General features: G+C 57.5%; 1 protein-coding gene across 6 annotated transcripts in view; it reads right to left on the minus strand.

Annotated features, from left to right (window-relative positions):
- The window catches only part of MARK2 (microtubule affinity regulating kinase 2), a 58,184-nt gene that overhangs the window by 3,589 nt on the left and 32,844 nt on the right, over positions 1-21,751 (minus strand). For 2 of the 6 annotated variants that reach the window (XM_080817187.1, XM_080817189.1), the window contains exons 2-17: positions 13,045-13,224; positions 12,827-12,880; positions 9,984-10,032; positions 9,611-9,676; positions 9,430-9,500; positions 9,148-9,204; positions 8,246-8,482; positions 7,440-7,559; positions 7,232-7,331; positions 7,043-7,155; positions 5,694-5,826; positions 5,228-5,406; positions 4,849-4,946; positions 3,674-3,835; positions 2,777-3,034; positions 1,734-1,760 (exon numbers count right to left, since the gene is read on the minus strand). In XM_080817187.1, coding sequence (XP_080673313.1) covers positions 1,734-1,760; positions 2,777-3,034; positions 3,674-3,835; positions 4,849-4,946; positions 5,228-5,406; positions 5,694-5,826; positions 7,043-7,155; positions 7,232-7,331; positions 7,440-7,559; positions 8,246-8,482; positions 9,148-9,204; positions 9,430-9,500; positions 9,611-9,676; positions 9,984-10,032; positions 12,827-12,880; positions 13,045-13,224 — 1,904 coding nt within the window. The remainder of the gene's footprint in view (positions 1-1,733; positions 1,761-2,776; positions 3,035-3,673; positions 3,836-4,848; positions 4,947-5,227; positions 5,407-5,693; positions 5,827-7,042; positions 7,156-7,231; positions 7,332-7,439; positions 7,560-8,245; positions 8,483-9,147; positions 9,205-9,429; positions 9,501-9,610; positions 9,677-9,983; positions 10,033-12,826; positions 12,881-13,044; positions 13,225-21,751) is intronic. The other 4 variants (XM_080817190.1, XM_080817192.1, XM_080817188.1 and 1 more) reach the window with 4 other exon arrangements.

A 21,751-nucleotide genomic window follows, 5' to 3' on the forward strand; every position in this document is an offset into this window, starting at 1 on the left:
CCAGGGCCTCACGCTGTGGATGGGTCTTCTCGGACACCAGGACCCAGGGGCCCTAAGGCCGCAGTCCTCTTGAGGGGAAGGGGCTGGGCTGGGGGGGCCGTGGTGTGTGGGGGGGTCAGAAGGAAGCCTCTCTCAGGAGGCTCAAAGGGCTGGGAGCTGGAACGGTGAGCAAGCCTGGGGGCGGGTGCCTGGAGATGGGGTGGGGGAGAAGAGACACGAGGCCGTCCGTGGACAAGCCCGCCTCTCCCATTCTTTTAGAACTCCCCTGCCTGCCAGGCTGCCAGGCCATCTGCTTGTACAGAAGGGAGGACAGAGGGCAGGGCAGGGCCAGCACCTTGGGAGGGTGGGTGGGGAAGAGGTCTGGCCCCGCTGAGCGGCTTCTCCAGCTCCTGGCTGGAAGATGGGTGCCTGGAGCCGGGAAATTGGGGGCTGCAGAGGAGGGCGGGGATGTGAGGATGAGAGAGAGCAGCAGCAGCACATGGAAAAGGAACACGAAGACACAACAGACACACGAATGCACACAAGCGCGCTGCGAGCAGGGAGCCCGGGCTGTGCAGGGGAAGGAGCCTGATGCTCTCCCCAGCCCCACCTGGTCCCTGCCCTGTGGGTGGAGGCGCCCGGCTGGGCAGGCCCCCACCAGGGCCTGTGAGTCAACAGCCAGCCATGCAGTGAAGAGCTGGGTGGGGAGCAGTGGGTGGGAAGGGGAAAGCCTAGGGACCCTGGCTCGGCCATTAGTCAGTTGGGTCACCGACGTGTCTGCCAGGTGTCCTACCCCGAGCACAGAGCCGGGGCTGACAGCCTTGGGGAACCAGTGCTCCCAACCCGGCCCTTGGTCTTCAGCTTGGTATTTGGCCCATCCAGGCTTCCAGAGAGGGTGAGGATAAGGCCGGAGGTGGCAGAGCCAGGTTCTGGCCTAAGAAGGGAGATGCCTGAGCTGGGGTGAGGGGGATCTCCCACTGTTCTGCCAGGGCTAGGAGGTACACGGCCCCAGCCCTACAACAACCTGGCCCCTGGCTCTCTGGAGGCCACAGTCCCTATCCAGAGAACATGGGCCCAGAGAAGCGGCGTGGCTTGATTCGTCCAGATCCTGCGGGAGGCAGGAGGTGTGCTGGGTGGGGGCGGGGCAGGCCTAGTTCTGCAGGAGCTGCCAGAAGGGGGTGCTGTGCCCACTCCTGAGGCAAAGGCTCCTGAGGGCCTGGAAGCATCAGACTGAAAAGCCTTGGGACCCCAGCGTCCCTGTAGCACCTCCAAAGTCCTGCTGTCCCTAGGACAGGGGCGAGCTCACACGGCCCTGAAGTGTTCAGGGGACCAGAGAAGGGAAAGACCCAAAGACCCAGAAGGAGAGCCCATCCCAGATGCACTTGCAACCCTCCTGGAGCTCCTTCACAGCGCATGCACAGACGGGGGAAAGGGCCAGGGAAAAGAACCCAGTGCTATGACCCAAACCCAAACCTGGGGTGGGGGTGAGGAGACAATCTTAAAGGGAGAATTCCCTGAGAAGGTCCCCTGTGCCTCGGGACAGGCCCCTCATTTTCAAAGTCACCTGCCCTGAGTGGCCGCCCAGTTAGAGGCAGTCTTCATCCCTTTAAGATGGCAGAGAGAGGGCCACACAGACGTGGTTAGCAGATGGAGGCGGGAGCAAGAGCCAGAAAAGGGGAGTTAATGACGGAGGCAGGACACAGGACACAGACACACACACACACACACACACACACAGCGGGCTGAACGCCTACCTTCTGGCAAACCTGAAAGACAGATTTCTAAAAAAACAAACAAAAAAAGACAAAATAAAAAAAGAAATAAAAAAAAAAAAAACCAACAAGACAGTATGTGGATAAGCAGGTGGGGAGTGGGCTTTACAGGTTCGAGGGTCACCCCACGTGGAAGAGCCGCTCAGCGAGACTAGAGTCCTAGACGCCCCGCCCCGCCCCGCCGCCCTGCGCTCTGGGACTGGAAAGGCCGTGGCTTTGGCTCTCGGCTACTCCGGCTGAGTGACGAGCTGTGGGAAGGGCGGCGAGCCTGCTGCTGCCTCCCGAGCTCCGCCGAGGTGGGGACACAGGGAGCATCCCACCAGGCGCGAGGGCTTGGGTGCATCCTAAGAATCAAAGCTGTCTCTTCGGGGAGGCCGGGGCCCAGGTGTGAGAAACCTCATGAAGAGAACCCCCACCCTGCTCGCCACCTCGGAAAGCGTCACCCCACGGGGCTGCGAGGGAAGAGGCCAGCCTGGCCCCCAGCGGCTACTTCATTTATGACAGGCCTTCATCTTGGCGAGCCCTGGGGAGGAGGACGCGGCTGCCGCTGAGGGGAGCGACCGCAGCTGGACCTAACCAACCAGGTCGGGGGGAAAGGAGGTCAGAGGGGGCGAGCCAGAGGACCAGGAAAAACTCTCCTTGCCGGCCCAGCCTGGCTCAGGCCTCATGACTTTGCAGCTGCGTCACCAAATATAAGTTTCCATGGGAACCCAGGAGAGAAGAGGGGGGGCTTTTATTTTAGCATCTGAGTTCACACTCTCCTAGAGAGGAGGCGGCATTGGCCATCTGCTCTCGGGGCCAGAGAACGAGGGCTGTGTACAGGAGCTAGGGAGAGCTTGGGAGGGACAGACGGGTCTCAGATCGTGAGATGCTGACAAGAACCCAATTCCTTGGGCTTCCCAAGGCCTCTTCTAACCCCAAGACCCAAGCCTAGTGTCGGCAGTCCCCACCCCCACTCCCAGGCAGGTAGGAGGGCCTGGCCTTATTCTCTCTGCCACCCTAAGCGCCTCCCCAACCCCACTCACCTGCGTACAAACTTGGAAGTGAATTTGCTGAAGATGCTCCCCGAGGCCCCCCGTCGGCCCTGGCTATTGCCAGAGGGAGAGGCTGGGGTCACCCCGTAGGGCAAATTCTGCTGGTCCCGCACCTGCCGGAGCTGTCCAGCGTGGAAGGTGCTTCGACTGGACACACCCCGGGGGAAATTAGTTCGGTCTGGGGCTCCACCACTGCTGCTGATGTTGTGGGCGGAGGGGGAGGCGACAGGGACACGCTGGGGGGCTGTGCTGTGGGAAAAGAGGTGGGGGCGGAGGAGAGGTGTCAGGGCACGCCATTACCACTGAGCACCTGCGGCGCCCCGGGCTGGGGAAGGGGAAGGGGATGCTAGGGCAGAGGCAGCCATCACGGAGGACACAGAAGGAAGGGGTGTGACCACCGAGGACACTGGCAAGGAGGACATCTAGGCGGAGGTGGAAGGAGATGGTTTGGGGGAGGGAGGGAGGCAACGGAGGATACGTGTGTGGAGAGCAGTACAGGCCGGAGAGAAGTGGCTCCTTGGGAGCTAGGCACACTGGAACCTCAAGGGGACAAGGCTGACCAACCCTCAAGGAGTGAGTCCCTTTGGTGCTGACTGTCCCTGGGGTCCTAAGGAAGTCCAGGAAGGCTCAGAACAAAAAGGCTTCCTTCTGGAGCCTCGGGACGGCTTCTTGCATATCTGTTCTGAGAGGGAGAACTGGAGGAAAAGAGGGGCATTAAGCTATTTTTTTGTTCTATTTCCTGACTGTAGGGGACAGAGCCATTTCTTGTGGCTAAGATGCCAAGAGCAGAGCAGCACCCTGGGGCCGGGGCAGGGGGGCGGGATGTGGGGCGCAGGGGGTGGGGCAGGCTGAGGGTACCCGCCGCGCCAGCTGCCCCAGCACACTTGCCTGGGCCGCGGCACCTCACAGTTACTGTCCGTGGGGGGCAGCCCAGTGGCCTTGTTGGGGTGCACGGAGGCCGACATGGATTTCTGGTGCTGGCGGGGCCGGGCCGCAGAGACCGCGGCGGAAGCAGAAGCCGTGGAGGCCCGGGACCCTGGCATGGTTAGGCTAGGAGACAAAAGCAGCGAAGAGGCCTGGGTTAGGGGTGGGTGGGAGGGGGGCAGGAGGTTAAGGTTAGGAAGCAAGGGAAGGGCAGAACAGTCGGGGGTGAGGGGTGGGGAGCGAGCCTCGGCAGGTGCAGGTCAGGTCAGGTCAGGTCCTCGGAGCAGCAATGGGAGAGCGGAGGAAGGCGGGGCTGGGAAGTGGAGGGCGGGTGAGGAAAGTGAGGCAGGCCAAAACCTGGGGGAGGAAACCAAAAGTGCAGGAAAGCCGACAGGAGGTAACTGCCTCCGGGTTGCGCTGGTCTCCTAGGAATTCTAAGAACAAGGATGTTTTGCCGACAGAAAGAGCAGGGTGTTGCTAAGGGGAATTTTCATTAAGCTCAGAAAAGGAGGAGCCAGGAAGGCAACACACCAAGAGATGCTGGTGGTCAAGGCTAAGGGGGGATCTGCTTGGCTAGGCCCAGCCAGGGTCACCCTCAACACGTACACCCTTCAGGTGGGCAGCTCGGGGTTCTGCTCTGAGCTGGGGCGCCCCCAAGCAAAGCCTCAGGCGCCGACGCCGAGAGGAGCACAGCTGCCATGCCCTGGCTGCAGTCAGGAACCAAGAAGGCAGGGGCGCCCCACGGGCTCAGTCAGAAGGGGTGTGACTCTTGACCTCGGGGTCGTGCGTTTGAGCCCCACATTGGGTGTGGACATTGCGTAAATAAGTAAACAACAACAACAACAACAACAACAACAAAAGAAAGAAAAAGCTAGAAGGCAGCTGAGATGACCATGGAGTCTCCCTTGGTCCGCCCACTGCAAGAAGCAGTCCCGGGAACACAGGGGAGAGGACACGGTGGCACGGGTAGGGGGCGGGGGGAAGAGCAGGGGGGAGGTGCTGGTGTGTGGACAAGCTGGACTGGACAGAGCCAGGACGGAACTCCAGAGAGCAGGGAGGGGAGGCGGGGCTGCCGACGGACGTCACTGCTGTGAGAGGGCTTAGGGGCAGCGTGCTGGGCAGGGCCTGGGCCGGCTCACCTGTCTTTGCCGTTCTGGATGGAGGCCTGCCCAAGGCTGGCCCTCTCCAAAAGCGGGGAATTTCTGCTTCGATTTGTGCTGGTGGAGAGGACGCTGTTCTGTGGGGAATAAAGGGCAGAACTGTATCACAGAAAACCAAAGTGTTCTTCTGTTCACAGAACTGGCTTCCCCTCCGCCTTCCAGCAGGAATAGACGGGTAGAGAAAAGAAAGGATTCTGCTTTTCCTCTTGGGGGTGGGCTTTCCACAGGAAGCAAAAGTGGCCTGGGAGGTAAGACCGGGTGGGCGGCCAGAGGGAGCTGCTGGGAGAGGGCAGACCCCACCGCAGGAGGGGAGCGGGGAAGGGAGTGGGGCTGGGTGGTGGCCCTGAGGGACGCTCACCGTGGAAGGGGTGGGGGTGGTCTTCTTCCTCTCCAGGCCGGGCAGGGGGCTGGCAGGCACTTTGGCTGTGCTGCTGGCCTTCCGCCCTGACTCCCGGTCTTCCTCAGGCCGCTTATTCTCTGCGTTGTTACTCTGCGTCTTCTTAGAGTAGGAATTAGACGTGGGAATGGCAGGACCAGCTGCTGGGCCAGAGGGGCGACGGGAACAGCTAAGGGCGAGGGGACCACCGAGTGGCGGCCGCACACACGCACACGCGGCGCTCTCCTATAGTCTTGCCAGCAACTTGGCAAACCCCAGGTCCCAGAGGGCGAGGGAAGTTACGTGGCTCGGCCTAAGGCTAACAAGTGGCTGAACTGGGATTGAAACTGAGCGGTGTCATCCCCAGCCCCCAGAATCTGTGCCCTTTCAGGAGAAGGGTGAGTCCCCACCTGCGAGTCCCCACCTGCAAGTCCCCCGAAGCACTCACCCTGGTCACTGAAGCGCCGCTGCTTGGGGTTGGCCGAGACACTACGCTGTACCTTGTGGGAGGGGGAAGGGGCACTGCTGTTGGTCAGATCGGCCGAAGGCCGGGGCTTCAAGGTGATGGTGTCACCCTCCAACTGCAAGCAGAGGCAAAGGGGGGCAGAAGTCATCGGAGATGCGTATAGATGGACCCACAGACACACCACCCTGCCTGACACAAAGCCACCCCGGACTCACATGAGATAGGCCCCTGCAGGACCCAGGTTTACCTAAACACCCCAGGAGACACATACGCCCTGACACAGATCCTGATAGAGCCTAAGACCTCCCCAGCCCAGCACCGGCCCCCGGCACACAAAGGACCCCCCTGCCCCCATAGAGGGATACGCGCCTGTGTGAAAGTGTGAACACACTTTCACACTCAGAGACCACACCCTCCTGCCCCCAGCTAGATACCTCCTGAGCAGGCTAAGGTGAGAACCGAGAGTCCAACACTACCAGGCGGAGAGCAGGGAGACCGGAGTGCACGTGGGGACACGCAGATGGTGAGCGAGACCCCACTCCCACACACACCCACAGACTCACACACAGGCATGGTTACCCAGACGGGCAAAAGAGCAAAGACGAGGCCTCCAGATGAAGAGATGGGAGGACAGACATACATGCACACAGATACACACAGCCAGACAGAAGCACTAGGTAGAAGCAACACAAAGACTCAAGATTCCTATGAAAAAGGCACAGAGACCCACACACCCGAAACACCCAGAAATGGGCAGTTCCAGATGCAGAGGGACACAAACACACGGAAACAGACACAAAGATTTCTAAATCAACAAAGAACTGATCCTGGGGTGCCTGGGTGGCTCAGTTGGTTAAGCGTCTGCCTTCAGCTCAGATCATGATCCCCGTGTCCTGGGATCGAGCCCCATGTTGGGCTCCCTGCTCAGCGGGGAGCCTGCTTCTCCCTCTTCCTCTGCCCCTTCCTCCCCACACTTGTGCTTGCTCTCTCTTGCTCTCTCTCAAATAAAATCTTTAAAAACCCAACCATGCCAAACCAAAAAAGACAAAGAACTGATCTAGCCTAATCAACACAGACGAGGCCAGATCTACTCACCCACGCGGGAACCCAGGCCCAGGCCTAGACCCCACCAGCTTTCTTAGTCATTCTGTGACGGAGACCAGTGCAAGCAAAGGCCAGCGAGCCTTACCCACCAGTGCTGAGGCTTAAAATTCGTCCGTGGAGAGCACACCTACTCAGAGAGGAGCTGCTGCCCTCCACGGCTGCCAGAAGCACGGGGGTGCTGGTGACAGCAGAGCTGGCTGGCAGGGGACAAAGCAGGGGACACACACCTCGGAGCTCTTGTAGCCCAGGAGCAGGTAGGTGGCCATCACCTCGTTGTACCTCTGGCCCACCAGTGAGTCCTGGATCTCCTCCCGCGTGTAACCCATGGACACCATCAATTCTGCACAGGGGGGACATACGGTTACGGCTGGTCCCAAGTCTGAGGGAGTTCAAGCTCACAGCTCGCAGAGCCTCACCTGTCCGCCGGGGGTCCTTGTAGTCAGGGAGCGGCTCCACGTAAGGCTTTAATTCATCATCTTCGTGACCCACATTCATCCATCGATCTTTCATGATTTGCTGGGGAGCAAAAGAAAGGGTATGGACAGGGAGAAGGGGACTGAGCTTGGAGGTGTCCCTGGGAACGTTCCCTGGACTTTCCAGCCAGCCGGGCTCCAGGATGCTCACCTCTAAAGTGCCTCTCTTGCTGGGGTTGAGAATGAGAAATTTCTTAAGCAGGTTTTCACAGTCCGTGGACATGTAGAACGGAATGCGGTATTTTCCCCTCAGTACCCGCTCCCGTAGCTCCTAGGTAGGAGGCAAATTTATTTTATTATTTTTTAAGGAAGCTCTATGCCCAACCTGGGGCCTGAACTCACCACCCTGAGATCAAGAGTCTCCTGCTCTGCTGACTGAGCCAGCCAGGCGCCCCAGCAGGAGGGAAATTCAAAGCACCCCAAGGCCCAGGGAAGAAAGCTAATATCCAGGCTCCTGAGAGCTGAAGACTGACCAGGCAGACATACCTGAGACACGGCAGGAGGCAGAATCTGAACAAGGCAGCCCACCAGAGAGGCACTGGGGTCAAACACCCTGTGCCCATTAGCCTGACCAGCCCGAGGCCTAGCATCCCTGCGCCTTGGAGGAGTGAACGGATACACAATATATCCCACCCCTTGAGGAACGAATGGAGGCCATTACACTGGGCACAGAAGGCCCCGCGTCCGCTGCTACCTTTAGCAACTCTGAAGCTCTGGCTTGGGGGAAATGTAGCAGCAGCAAGGGTGAGAGAGGTCAGGGGGTAAGACCAGAGGCTGAGAGGGGAAACGAGAGACAATAAAAAAGATCTAAGCCCCGGGCACCCGGCTGCCTCAGTTGGCGCAGTGTGTGACTCCTGATCTCGGGGCTGTGAGTTTGAGCCCCTTGTTCGGGGTCGAGGTTACCCACAAATAAAATCTTACAAACAAACAAACAACTAAGTGTGCGCTTCACTCCACCTTGAGGTTCTGTCCGTCAAAAGGCAGGGATCCGCTGACCAGTGTATACAGGATGACTCCCAGGCTCCACACATCTACCTCGGGTCCATCGTATTTTTTGCCCTGGAAGAGCTCTGGGGCAGCATAGGGGGGACTGCCACAGAAGGTGTCCAGCTTGTTCCCAAAGGTGAATTCGTTGCTGAAGCCGAAGTCTGCAATCTTGATGTTCATATCAGCATCCAAGAGCAGGTTTTCTGCCTGGGAGGTAAGATGGAAAATGTCAGGACCGAGCAGACCGCGGTAAGCCAGGGAACCGGAAGGACCTGAGGGGGAAGGGAGCACCAACAGGAAGCCATCCTCAGTCTCAGGACTTTCTCCATCAACTCCAGGGCAGGCCCCCAGTCAGTGTGGGGAGGCTGTGCTGGAGGAGGGCAGCGCGGGGGCCCTCACACAGGCGGCCGCGGGCTGGAGAGGCTCTGGGGGCTCCGCTGTGTCAGGCTCGGGTTAATCGCAGCCACGTCTGCCTGGACTCGGGCGGCCGGGAGCCTCCGAGGCACTCCACACTCGAGCATCTCAGGGAGAGAGCTGAGTGAGCACGCGCCGGCTGTGGGTCAGTCACCGTTCTGCCCTCGGTCAGCGGCCAGGCCGCCTGAAGGGCCAGCAGAGCCTGCAGCGCTCCCGGCATGCTTGGCAGCTCTGGAAGGTGACGTGCCCGGCGACGAGGGGGCAGCGGCCCTCTGTCTGCCCGCCGGAATGAGATCTAAGGCCAGTCGTGAGGCCTGTGGCAGAAGCAGCCTCAGGGGCTTCCTCATCATCTCCCAAAAATTAAAAGCTGGAGTTTCCTTGAACACGCAGGGGATGGTTACATCCTTGCGGACCCCTGCCCCGACTCAAGAGACGTGGGGAACAGGAGTGAGCCTTACCTTTAAGTCTCTGTGAACAATGAACTTCTGGTGGCAGTACTGCACAGCAGACACTATCTGAAAGGAAGGAAGGAGGGTCAGCCCGGCGGCACCTGAGGGCGGGCCATGGGGCTGGCGGACCTGGGACCCAGGACCTAGTTCTGCGCTGCCACAGCGACAGGCAAAGCCGGAAGGACCCTCCACAGGCCACTCAGAGAGAGGCAGCTCCTTCCTACGGGCCGAAGCTCGAGGCACAGAGGCGCTGAGGTCGGGCCCATACTCCGCAGCGGGAGCCGCACCCACCTGGCGGAATTTGGCTCGAGCCTCTTTTTCTTTCATCCTGCCGTGGGCCACCAGGTAGTCAAACACCTCTCCTGCAAGACACAGGGTGGGGTCCAGGTAGGAGCTTACTGGGGCTGGGGGATGGGGACGGGGCTGGGGGGGGGGGGTGTGTGCCCAGAGGAAGGGGCAGTTCCACACCTACCTCCGCTGGCGTACTCCATGACAAGGTAGAGAGTTTTCTCAGTCTCGATCACTTCAAATAACTTAACTACAGAAGAAAAGGCCAAGTCATAAGTCAGAGAAGAAGCAGGGGCCACACTCAGAGCCCCAACCTGAGCAGAGGCAGCCTGGGACCAAAGCCCCCTCCCTTCCCCCACGTGAGAAAGTTCCTCTCGTGGCAGCCACACTACTCAGGACAGCCCAGTGCGCTAGAGGCACAGCTGGATTTTGAGCTGGCCTTCCCCAGAGGCGTTCGCAAGGACTCCAGAAAGCAGCATGCCCTCGGCGAGGAAGAGAGGCCGAGAAGCGGAGCCGTGCTGTGGGGGAAGGAAGGAAGGAAGACATCTTGTTCTCACCTATGTTGGGATGATTCAAAACCTTCATTATTCTTACTTCACGGAATAGCTAGGAAAGAAAATACCAAGGGTCATGCTTGCTTAACTTGCTCCCCTTGGGTCCCCTCCAAACAGAGCCACTGCTAGGATTCTTCTCCCCAAAGAGAAAACAGGCAGAGAATAGAAAGAGGGCAGCTGTCCCGGTCACCCAGGCCTGTCCCTGGTGGCTGAGAAGTAGGGGAATGAGAGAAGCATCTGCAGGAGGAAAGCAGGGCTCCAGCGACTAGTAGCCTCGGGTTCAGCATCTGGATAGACCAGCCACGTGCCCTGTTGCCGTCTCCCCAAATCCAACCCCCAAACAGCAGACGGGTTTGGCCGGGCGCCTCTGAAGGAGGGAGTGTGAGCCCCTGTACATGAATATTCAGGACCAAGGCTGTCACTGTAGTTGTGACAAAACAGACTCCAGCTTGGTCTGTGTGTGTGGCGGGGGGCTGTTTCTGAAGGGGACCCCCTTCATCCTCTAGTTTACAGAAGTCAGAGGGCTCTGCACTAGTGGGCAGGCCCTTCTCTCCCAGGCCTCTGGGGCGGTGACAGAAGCCGCCGCTCCTATATATAGCTGATGCCAATTTTAATCAAACCCACCTCCACACACTCACGCTCTCTTTGTGAAACAAAATCAGGGACTCCAAACCATGTATTTCCATAAAGAAAGATGACAGAAACGAACTCCACCCCCCTGCGGGGGCCAGAGGACTGGAGGTGGGATTTTGGTAACTTCCAGGCCTCACCATTTGCACAAAGAGCAGAACTAGTTGTTTATATTTTGTTTGGTTTGGTTTTTTTGCAGGGAGGAGAGGTCTGGAGACCTTATTCAGGATAGAGTTTATGGAATCAAATGAGCATGGTTTTTCCCCTTAATGAGATCTGAGAGCTTCTGTGAGGTGGAAAGGAAAGGGAGAAGAGACAGGTTTTCTAGTCTTTGGGAACTGGATTCTGAACCTGGCTCCCTTTTCTTGTTAGAGCCCAGGTTTCTCTTGCCTTCTATCCTGGTCCAGCAGCTGTCTTGGATGAAGAGGCAAAAAATCCTGGACACCACCTCAGGGATGGTAAGCAGCAGTGAAGAAACAATGAAATGGGGCCAGAGGCAGTGGCCAGGGTCGCCCCCCCTCCCACGCAGTACAGACCCCCCCCCACCCAACCCCACCAGGGTCCTACTGGCCTGGGAGGGGCATTCTCCTGGGAGAACAGTAGAGTTTTCTGGGCTCGCTGAGAACCCTGGGGGATAGATTCTTCACTATTGTCCTCTTTACGGATCACTGCTGGGATCAAATTTAAACAGAGCGATTTGGCCAGAATCGGACTGGCCTTGGTAACAGTTTGTGTTAAAAGGCTTTTAAAATGGCTACATTTGTCTGGCACTGGTGCCTTCCAGCCGGCTGGTCAGGAAGAGGCAAGGAGAAAAACGAGATGGGAAATAAGACGGCCTGGCCGACTGCGGCAATGACCGTATGGCAGGCTGGACTGCACCGGAGACCAAATGGCTCACACCAAGCTGGCTTCCATCCTGCACGGGCTGAGCCAACATGTCGAGGAGCCTCTTTCCCTTCCTTCCGGAAAGCTCTAAGCAGGAAAGCCCTGGTGATGACAGTAGCATTTCCTGTGAACCAAAGAACCTTGAGGGGATCCCAGGGCTAAGAGAAAACAGGAACCACTGTGGTTTTGGCTGCCAGCATGTCAAGGCACCTGAACCTCCACCCTGCTAGTCCAAGAGTGCCTCTTCCCAATACCAGCCCCCAGCCCCTGGTCCCAAGCTCCTAAATCCCACTGCAGCGGTCAGCATGTGCCTACGGCCTCTCCTAACTCAAATAACACAATGCGGTCGTGGAAAGAACAATTCAGTCCGCCTCCTGATAGAACTAGGCGAAATCAAGGTCAGGAAATCTGAGCCACGGTCAAGGGAGTTATGAGGGCACCAGGAAATCTGACTGACCTGAACAGGGGCAGCTAACTCTTTGGGAGCCAGATGGGAGACCTCCTCCTTCCCCTAACTGCCAGAGCCCAGGATGAGGGGAGAGGGCAGAGAGTTTCCAGTCCGACATCAACCCGTCATTGGCAAGTGGTCCCATTTTGCGATCGAAGCCTCCTTTTTGTGTCCCCACCATAGCTTCCCCACCAGGGGGTATGTGTGCCCACCTGAGCAGCTAGCTAAGACAGACCTCAGTTTCCCACTGTAAGTCAAGGAGGGAAGGAAAAGTTCAACCTCACCTAGCGAACATTACACGCAAATGACTTAAGACTTTTAGCCAAGAGGAGCTTAGAAATGAGAAGGCAGATTGGGAGTACCTGTCCTTCACCTATACGAACTGTTACAGGCTCGAAACTGTGGATTTAGCTTCTAAAAACCCTTGTCTTCTAGACTCACATCCCTAAAGTGTAGGTGGCACAAATCTGATGGCAGGGCTCCGTGCCTCCTATTCCTGTACGTCTAGGTCTAGGTCCACTCCTCTGGGTCATTCCAGATCTTGGAGTCACCAAACGCGTGTTTCTAGTAATGGCTACCAACACAGGGCTGGCCACAGGCCAGAAGATAACAAGATGCAAGAAGTAGGTCAGCTAGATAGGCCAAATGGTGGGGAAGGGCAGAAAGACTAAAGAGCCAGTGCCTGGGGCCAGGAAGCCCACCCAGAGGGGTCAACGTGGTGGATCTGATCAGAGCCCCACAGGTAGCCCCACGGAGCAGCAGGGACAGTGAAATGACCAGAAATTTTTAAATTAAGGATCCAAGGGGAGGCCCACCTGGGTTCAGTAGATCACTGACCCCTACAGAGAGGTTTAGAAAAGAACAGAAGATGCCGTGTGCTTACCTTCTGGAGGCTGGAGGAGTTCAGCTGAGTCTTGTCAATGATCTTTACAGCTACCTGCAAAGGAGACAAAAGGCCCGGATTCCCTCTTTGAGCAGGCTGAAGCCAGGACTCAACTCTCCCTCCCTCTGCCTCCTCCCTCTCAGCATTTCCATTCAACCGGGATGGCATCTCCGCCTGGGGCAGTTTGTCCCACCACGCCCCGCGCCCCCTGAGCTCACCTCTTTCCCGGTCAGGATGTGCCGGGCCAGCTTCACCTTGGCGAAGTTGCCCTTGCCGATGGTCTTAAGAAGTCGGTAGTTGCCGATGTGGGGCTGCTCGTCAGCAGAGGCGGCTGAGTTGCGGCCCCGCAGCATGTTGGACTTACTGCTGGGCTTGGGGTCGAGGTGTCCCAGGGTGGGCTGCAGGGTGGAGACAGGCACACGTTCCTGGATCCCGCCCTCTCAGTGCCCGTTCCCTTGCCCTTAGCTCTCCACAAAAAAACACCAGGGGGCTGGGAGGAAGGGGCGGACTGCGGGGGGCTGGCAGGCAGGCAGAGGATCAGAAGGAGGAGGGGAAGGAGAGGAGAAACGAGCCAGTCTTCACTCCAAGAGAGCAGAGTGTCCGGTCCAGGGCCAGCATCCTGTGGGTGCGGGAGCTCAGGACCTGTGCTGTCCCACCACCGCGGGCTCCGCCGGCAATAACCCACCAGGCCCTGTGCCCCCGAGGGCGAGCGCCTCCTGCTGGCCACCCTGCCGTCTGCTCACACGGGGGCGAGGGGGGCGCGGCCAAGTTCCAGGAGCCCAACAATCAGGATGACTTCAAAGCCACTCATTGCCACCCAACACTTCACCTTTACTTTTAGTATCTATCGCTTTACATTCATGAGTGGTCGATCCCGGTGAGAAGGGAGGCTCACGAGGGCAGGCGTCCATCACTTATGCACTGACATATCCCCGCACCTACACGATCGGAGTTACCGCGGATGCTCACGAAACCTGTGCCGTGAACAAACTGGGCAACAGGGTTTGAGCAAGGCGATCATCTGCCCTCAGGCCGTGGCTCGAACGAGGGTGTGACAAAGCAGAAAGAAGGGACGCGGCACTGAACAGCTGTAGAAACAGAACACAAAAAACTGTCCGACCCAGATGAAAACACACGTTCACATGAAGACGTGTGTGTTCCTCAGAGGGCTACACACAGCGGCTACGCGAGCCGGTGGCGCCGCTCCTTGGGCCACACCTGAGAGAAATGGAGCGGACATCCGTGTCCAGGTTCGGTCGCGACACCCCATGCTCGCCAGAGCCCCAGAGTAGAAACCAGGCGGTGGCCATGAATTGACAAATGGAGAAACACACTGTGGGAAAGGCACACAGCGGAATCGTCGTCGGCAATAAAAAGCAGCGACACCTGCTACGACACGGAAGAAGAATCTTGAAAACGGGACGCTAAGTGAACAAAGCTGGTCACAAAGGACCAAACATTGTATGATTCCATTTATTTGGAATGTTCAGAATAGGCAAATCCACAGAGACAGATTAGTCTGGGGCTGAGGAGGGTGGGGATTTAGGGATGACGACTAAGGGGTGTGGGGTTCCCTTCTGTGCTAACGAATGTTTCCTAATGAGCTGCTGATTGTGGTGATGGCTACATCGCTCAGTGAATTTACTCAAAGCCCCTTAATCGCACACTTTAAATGGGTGAATTGGGGCGCCTGGGTGGCTCAGTGGGTTAAAGCCTCTGCCTTCAGCTCAGGTCATGATCCCAGGGTCCTGGGATCGAGCCCTGCATCGGGCTCTCTGCTCAGCGGGGAGCCTGCTACCTCCTCTCTCTCTGCCTGCCTCTCTGCCTACTTGTGATCTCTGTCAAATAAATAAAATCTTTAAAAAAAAATAAACCGGTCAATTGTGTGGCATATGAATTATATTTGAATAAGTGTTAAGAGCTTGGTCTAAGTCTCGTTTGGAGCCCGGCTTTACCTCTCCAAGGGAAATGATGCCTGATGCCATCACTCCCACACACTGGGGCAAAGTGCTGCCAGAGCCACATCCCAGAACCATCCAGAGCTACCCTGTTAACTTCAGGGACACGGTGTGGAGGAGAGCAGGGTGACCAGAAGAGTGTGAGTCCAAGCTCTTTCTTTCCCGGCCCCTTTGGGCTGGGGCTGTCATGAAGCCATCCACAATCACGGGGGGTGGGGGGGGTGGGGGGAGAAGGACTTGCTACGCCACCCAAGGAACTATCCAGGGTTCCCTGTGAGAAGATTCCCTCCCTCACCACACACTTTCCAGGCAGAAAAACAAGAACACAAAGCAAATAGAGCCTGCTACGGATGTTTCCCATTTCTCCCTTGTGTCAACGGAGGACCTTTCTTTCTCTTTGCGCAGGAGCTGCTGGCTGGTTTGGGATAAGCGGTCTGACTCAGATCCCAAAAGCTCACGGATTTAGGCATTCGAGGGAAAAAAAAAAAAAAGATCCCGTGCATATGGTTGATTTTTGAAGGAAGAGCTTCCTGACTTCTCAGCAGAGTCTCTCTAAACCTCTTTTCGCCCTTTAGAGAATGCTCTCTCTTTCCTGCGAGTCCTTACCAATCCTCCCATGTCCACCAAGTCCCCAGGGCCTTTGTAGTCGGCTCGCCGCAGGCCACACAGCTTTCTTGCCCTCTCTGCTTCAGACACCCTGTTGCTCATTTACCTCTGGTTGGTCCTCAGTGTTTGGTCGATCAGAAGATTTTCAAACACCTGCTTTTTCACCCTTCCCAAACAACCCGAGGGTTCACGCCCCTCGCAGAGAAGGGCATTCCTAGGCCCTGCTAGTACCTGCACCGGAGGGTACCCTGAGCCCCTCCATCAGGGTCCCGAAGGCTGGGCCGCCACGGCCTACCTCTTCTCAGCCCCATCCTCCGAGCAAGTGCTGCCAGAATGCCCACCATCCTACCTGGCCTGCCTCAGGGGCCATGAACAGGGGCCCCAGCTCTCATGAGAGGAAGGTGGGTGGCAAAGTGTCCCTGGCAACCTCCAATTCACCCCTTAAGTTTCTTGTCACGCCCCTCTTTACTGAGGATAGGAGCCAAAGGCAGCAGGAGCTTGGCCGTCTCAAGTCCTCAAAATTGGTAATAGGAATTTAGTGCTGACTTGATGATTCAGGCCCTCTGCCCCTCTGAAGCTAAATCTGGGAATCCTACTGTTCTTCCCGACCTCCGCTCTGCCCCTCCCTCCTGGTGTTTCTGGCCCTCTGGGCTGGTCTGTCTGTGCAGCACAGTAGGACAGCACCGCCCGCTGGGCTCAGCACACACACAGGACCTCAGGCACATCAATAACCACAGAGAGGCTCTGCCATCCCCCTCCCTCCTCACAGGGGCAGAGAGGGGTGGCTGAGAGTGCAAACGCCAGAGACAAACTGCTAGCATCCAAATCCTAAATCTGCCAATGACGCCACACACGCTAACTTCATTATTATCAACACCACCCTTAAGAGGGAGATGAGATTATTACGAAGAGGGCAGGAAACCGCCCAAAAGAGGACCGGTGCAGGGTGATCCCACACATCTGCGTCAGGAGATGGTCTGGTGGGGGCCGAGGAGCTCTGTCTGGCAGAACCAGGTTTGGGTCATGGCTCCCCCACTTACTGCCATTAGTTTCCTCAGCTGTAAAGTGGCAGCAAAATGTCCCCTACTTCACATCTGGTGAGAGAACACCCGTTAAGATGCTGCATCCAGGGCTCAAGGGAGAGCAACCGCTACTGCTATCATTTTTAGTTCCCAAATACTACCATCTGCGAAGTCAAAGGTCTCTGTCAACAAGACCTGCATCTCTGAGCGGAGCCCACCTAAGCCAGTGGTCGCTCAGCGGAGGCCAAGACAACAAGAGATGCTCTGGCCCTCCCCGCCGGAGAGGGGTCTAGGCTGGGCGGCGGACGGCCTCCCCTCCGGGCCGCGTGGCTAGCCTATACCAGCGCTTCTAGCCTCCCCAGGAGGCGACCAGACGGGGCAGCTGTGAAGGCCTGGTTCCAAGCCGGGGATCCGGAAGAGGAAGAGAGAAGGCTGCGCTCTTCCAGGACCCAGGGAAGCGGGGGAACACTGGCCCGTGCTCTTTGATCCCCTGCTCCCAAATTCACCCACTCCCCTTTTAGGACTGAAATCACCCAACTGTCAGGACTCAAAGACCGAAGACCGCAGCTCTCCTCTCCCTCCTTTTCTCTTCTTCTCTGAGACATTTCCTGTAGCAGGGATGTGGGCCAAGGTGAGGAGAGCCCAGGGAAGGAAGCAGACGAAGGGAGTGGAGAAAGGAAAAAGTCTCCAGTAGGGAATGTTTCTTGGACCAGGGCCCCACACGAGGTGGCTGGCCTGGAGGCTGGAGGGGAGGTAAGGGTGCGGAGACCGTCTCTTCGGTCGTCCTGACGAGGCCCCCTCCCTGGATCCGGATCTCACCACCAGGTGGGGGGCTGCGGACTGGCCGCCCTTCTGGGTGGAAGAAACAGGATCTGGCTAAAGCCACACTCTTCCCTCTACGTCTGTCCTCCCTGCTCACAGTAAGGTAGGAACACCAGACATTCCCAAAGCCCTGGCCCAGAGAACACCACCGCCAGGCCCTCAGAATCTGAAGAAGTCTGTTGCGAGTTGCCAGCGCGAGTCTCGGGCAGCCTTCAGAAAGAACCCCGCGAGGCGGAATCTGGAACCGACGGCAGACCACACAGGTGACTTAGCAGGCCTGGCTTAGAAGTAGGACGTGAACAGCTTCGGAGGCTCCGCAGGGAGGTGGAATACAGGACCCGGTGAGGAAAGAAAAGAACCTTCTATCTAGCAGGCCTTTCAACCTGGGATCTCCAAACTCAGCCTGAGGCGTGTTGCCAGATTCACCCGGAAGACAGCCTCCACCCCAGAGGCCCAGCGGTGACTCAGGTAGGCAGGGCCCCTTCGCTAACACTGGGGGCTCCTACCAACAGTTCTCGCCCAGAAAAGCTCACGCTGTGGGGCTCTGCATTCAGGCCCGGCCTCAAGTGTCCTGAGACTTCCCCGGGGCTGGGAGGGGTGACAGGCAGGTACGCCCCGGCCAGAGGGAAAGTAAACCCGGGCACTTGTGGGGAAAAAAAGGGTCCCTTGGGCGCCAGCCCAGCGCATCTGCCCCAGATGCCAGTCTCCCCTCTCTGGAACACCGGAGCACCCTCCCTGGTCCTCCACCTGTCACCTGCCCCCTCCTCTCACTCGGGGTGCGCCTGCTGACTCAACCTATGTGGCCTCTCTTCCTTTCCCAGCCAGTGCCTCTTTCCACGGATTTTCCTACCTGTGCTACCGTCTGGCTCCATTTAGCAATTCTTTAAAGATCCTGTGTCTGGGATGGGAGGGAGGAGAGAGGAAGGGGGCAATCCCACAGCAGAAAAGGGGAAAACATACCCGGCTGGAGAAAGGGACAAGGACTACCAGCAACTTCCATTCAGCAGAGCCCACAGCAGAACCTGTCAGGCAGCGAGGGCAAAGTACAGAGGCCGGGAAGAGCCAGGCCCAGGGCGGGGGCTGCCGGCTCTGCCAGCCACCCTTACTCAGCCGAAGCAGGCGACACCTTCCACCACCTCCTCAGTGAAAAACAGTGAAGCAGCCAGGCCCCAGCGGCTCCTGCCTGAGAACCTGGACTGTGTCGCAACCGAAACCACCACTAGCAGAGAGAGACCCGGCTTGGCAAGGAGAGCAACAGGGACGAAAAGCCCCACGGCTTCCCGCAGGCCAGGGCCCGGTGGCCAGAAAACGCATGCAGTCCCAGGACACGACACGGACACCCGGGAACAAGGTGGGAGGAAAGGGGCAGGCGGGCGACGGGAAGGAAGGGAGACAGAGAGAGGGGCGGGTTTAGATCAACTTCCTTCTCCCTTCCCCTCCCCCTCCCCGGAAGTGGGCTGCCCCACCCTCCCCAAGGTGCTTTGCTGGGTAACAGCTGGGAGAGGGTGAGGAGGCTCCCTCCAGTCAGGGCTGTCGTAAAGTCCTTATCTCACCTGCAGCAGGTGGGACCTGGGTAGGGGCTCCCACTGGCTGGGAGGCGTATGTGTGAATCAGGCCGGCTGACCCACAGAGCAGCAGCCTTGCCAAAGCCCAGTAAACCACCCATGGGAGAACAAGACGGGGGTTAAGCAGAAACCAGTCATGCAACAGTGGCAGATGGACCTCCTGCTTCACGAAAAGCAGTGTTTAACTTAGAAAACTGCATATTCCACTTATATGCAAAATATTTTGGACGTAATTTCAGGGAGTTCAGGGACCCTGTGAAGCCCCTTTAGATGTCGATGAGTTCTAGACTAAAAACCTTTGTCACTGACTGAATAAGACATTTAATTCTAAATCTCGCTCCAAAGATAGGGAACCAACCAAATGTCCCTAAGTCCCTTACGGCCCCGATTCTGGGAGTCCATCCCTAGGTTCCTACCCAACTTCCAACAAGTGTCTGCCAGCACACCCTCCAACAGCACTGCTTTAAGAACTCTGAGGGCCGGGGACAGCAGGGATGCTGGTCTTCACACCTTCCTACTACAGAGCTCTCCTGTCTGGGCATCTGCTAACTTGGGGTGACTGGAGCCCTCCCTTTCTGAGCTCTGTGTTCCGGTCACGCCTTCCTTCTGGCTCCCAGAGCTACTTCGAATTCATCCCGTATCTCTAGGCTAGGATCTTTCCCACTAAGCAGCTCTTGAATGATCTCCTGCCGGTAGGCCATAAAGCCCCCTAGGGAAGGGCAAAGCCTCCTCTGTGCCCTCCGAGCACCTGAGCACAGATCCCAGAAGGACCATGCCACTCAGTGTTTGCCTTACACAGGAGCCCAGATCAACACATTCGACGTTCCTGACACTATCTTCTGCTGCCACATACTCCCTATGTTCTCCACACCCACAGGTCGCATCCTCACGTTACAGATGAGAAATTAAAGCACAGAACTTACGAGACTTGCCCAAGGTCCCACAGCCCCCCAGAACAGAGCTGGGACTGGAGCCCAGGATTTTGGTGCCCAGGTCAGCACTCTGCTGTTCCTCATGGCCCCCTTTGCTGGCTTCCCCTAAAAGAAGTTAAGGAAGCGGAGAGGGGTGGGGGGAGATACCCAGGGCAACAGGAATGCCAGTGTCTGGCTCAGGCCAGTGTGTAGGGCTGTTGCGAGGACATACTCATCGGGTCCCACAGCACAGCCTGCTCCTATCACCCTTCTCCAAAGTGGGCCCCGATCTCAGTGCAAGAGCTTAGGGTTTATTCTGGACCCTGGGCTCAGGCTTGCCTGCGACCACCTGCCCCTTCACTCAGAGGTCAGAGGAGGATCAAATGGCTTCATTTTTCCAGTCCCTAGGGTTCTGCAATGCGACAGAGGACTGTTTCCTCAATCCTGTTGGTGGGAAGCAGTAAGGGGTTTTGTAAACTGAGGAAGTACCGAGCACTGACCTCAAACAGAGAGGCTGGGGAGAAATGGGTATGACTGAGCTGACAAGTCACGGGGCCGTGGCGAATGGCTAGTTCTTTAACCCTTCCTCCTTCACCGTATCCAGGAACCCTCTCTGCACCCTTTAATCCTGAGCAACTGTCACTCTCAACTGCCAAGAGTCAAGAAGCCCAAGGGGCATTGTGGGTAGGAGAGATCTCATAAGGCTGCAGGAACCACTGACCAGTGGAGAGGTCGGGTGCCACCTCCCCACCCCCAAAATTAACTGTGATGACTCCGCCCGGCGGGGAGCCTCACCTTCCCTTAATAGCCTGGTGCAGGAGGGAGGTGGGGCTGTGTCGGGAGTGTCAGACGGCTGCTCCCTCCTTCTAGCTGCGGCAGGTGCCCCCCCCCCCCACAGAGGGGAACTGCAGAGCCAGCAAATGAAGCCCAAAGCCCAGTGGGTCACTGCCTGCTCGCTCTCTGAGCTGCAAGCCTCACCCCAAGCCAGGAGACCAGCACTGCAGCCTGGGCCCAGGGGGAGCAGCCTGTAGGCCTCCAAAGCAGCCACGGCAGGAGCGAGCACGTGCCTGGGAGGACCAGCAGGCAAGAACCGACACAGAATGGATCCGGCACCTCCAGCTCGCGCCCCGGCACGCATGGACGCCACGGTACAGTGCTCGTCCCCCAAATCTCCTGCCTTCGAAGCCAATGGAAATGCCGGGCTCTTCTTCAACAGGGTGGATTCTACGGAGCAGCCAGAGCTTTGCCAGTTTCTAGTCCCACTTTGTCCCTGAGAATCCGCTCTCCAGGGTCTGGTCTCTATCTCAATCCCCAATTACTGTTGCTAATTCAGTAAACCTTCATTGCGGGCCTACCTCTGGAGCCAGGGCTACTTACAAAGTTCAGAGAGATCTGGTTCCTGCCTTCCAGAAACAGAGGAGGGAACTGTGTGTTACATTAGACTCACCGCAGTATCTCTGCTCACTTGGTAAGGGAGGCAGGATAGCATGACAGAGCTCTGGAGGCTGAGGGGCCTGGGGCGGGAGGCTTGCCTTTGCTCCTTACTAGTTCACTGAGCACAACCAAGATTCCTTGACTTTGTTAGATCCCCGTTTCCTCATTGGGGACATGTGGACAGCAGCTGTCCCCACTTCACAAGATTGGTGTGAAGACAAAATGAAAAATGCACACCAGGGTGGACCGCAGGGCCCAGCGCGCGGTAAGTCTGGACGATGTTTCCTACGATCTTGCTTCTTTTTTGGACAGGAACCTGCTTCCCATCTCAAGGGGTCCTCTGAGCCCAGAAGAGCTATCATCTCTAAGAACTCAAGCAAAAGCACCAGTGGAGTAAAGCTGGTATTGCTTCTGGAACATGGAGAAGTCCAATGTCCACCATGGCTGGGCTGTCAGGCAAAAAGGACCCTCTTTCCTAACCTAAAACCGCTCTCGCCAAGAGAACTGGGTGAATGAGAAGGCAGCCACGCCTCTGGCCTCTAAGTAGCCCAGAGGAGGAGGAAGGTGTGCCTGCTTTTCCTTTCCTCATGGGCTCCTTAACTCCTTC

The sequence above is a fragment of the Martes martes genome (assembly GCF_963455335.1).
Source record: "Martes martes genome assembly, chromosome: 10".
Classification (NCBI taxonomy): Eukaryota; Metazoa; Chordata; class Mammalia; order Carnivora; family Mustelidae; genus Martes; species Martes martes.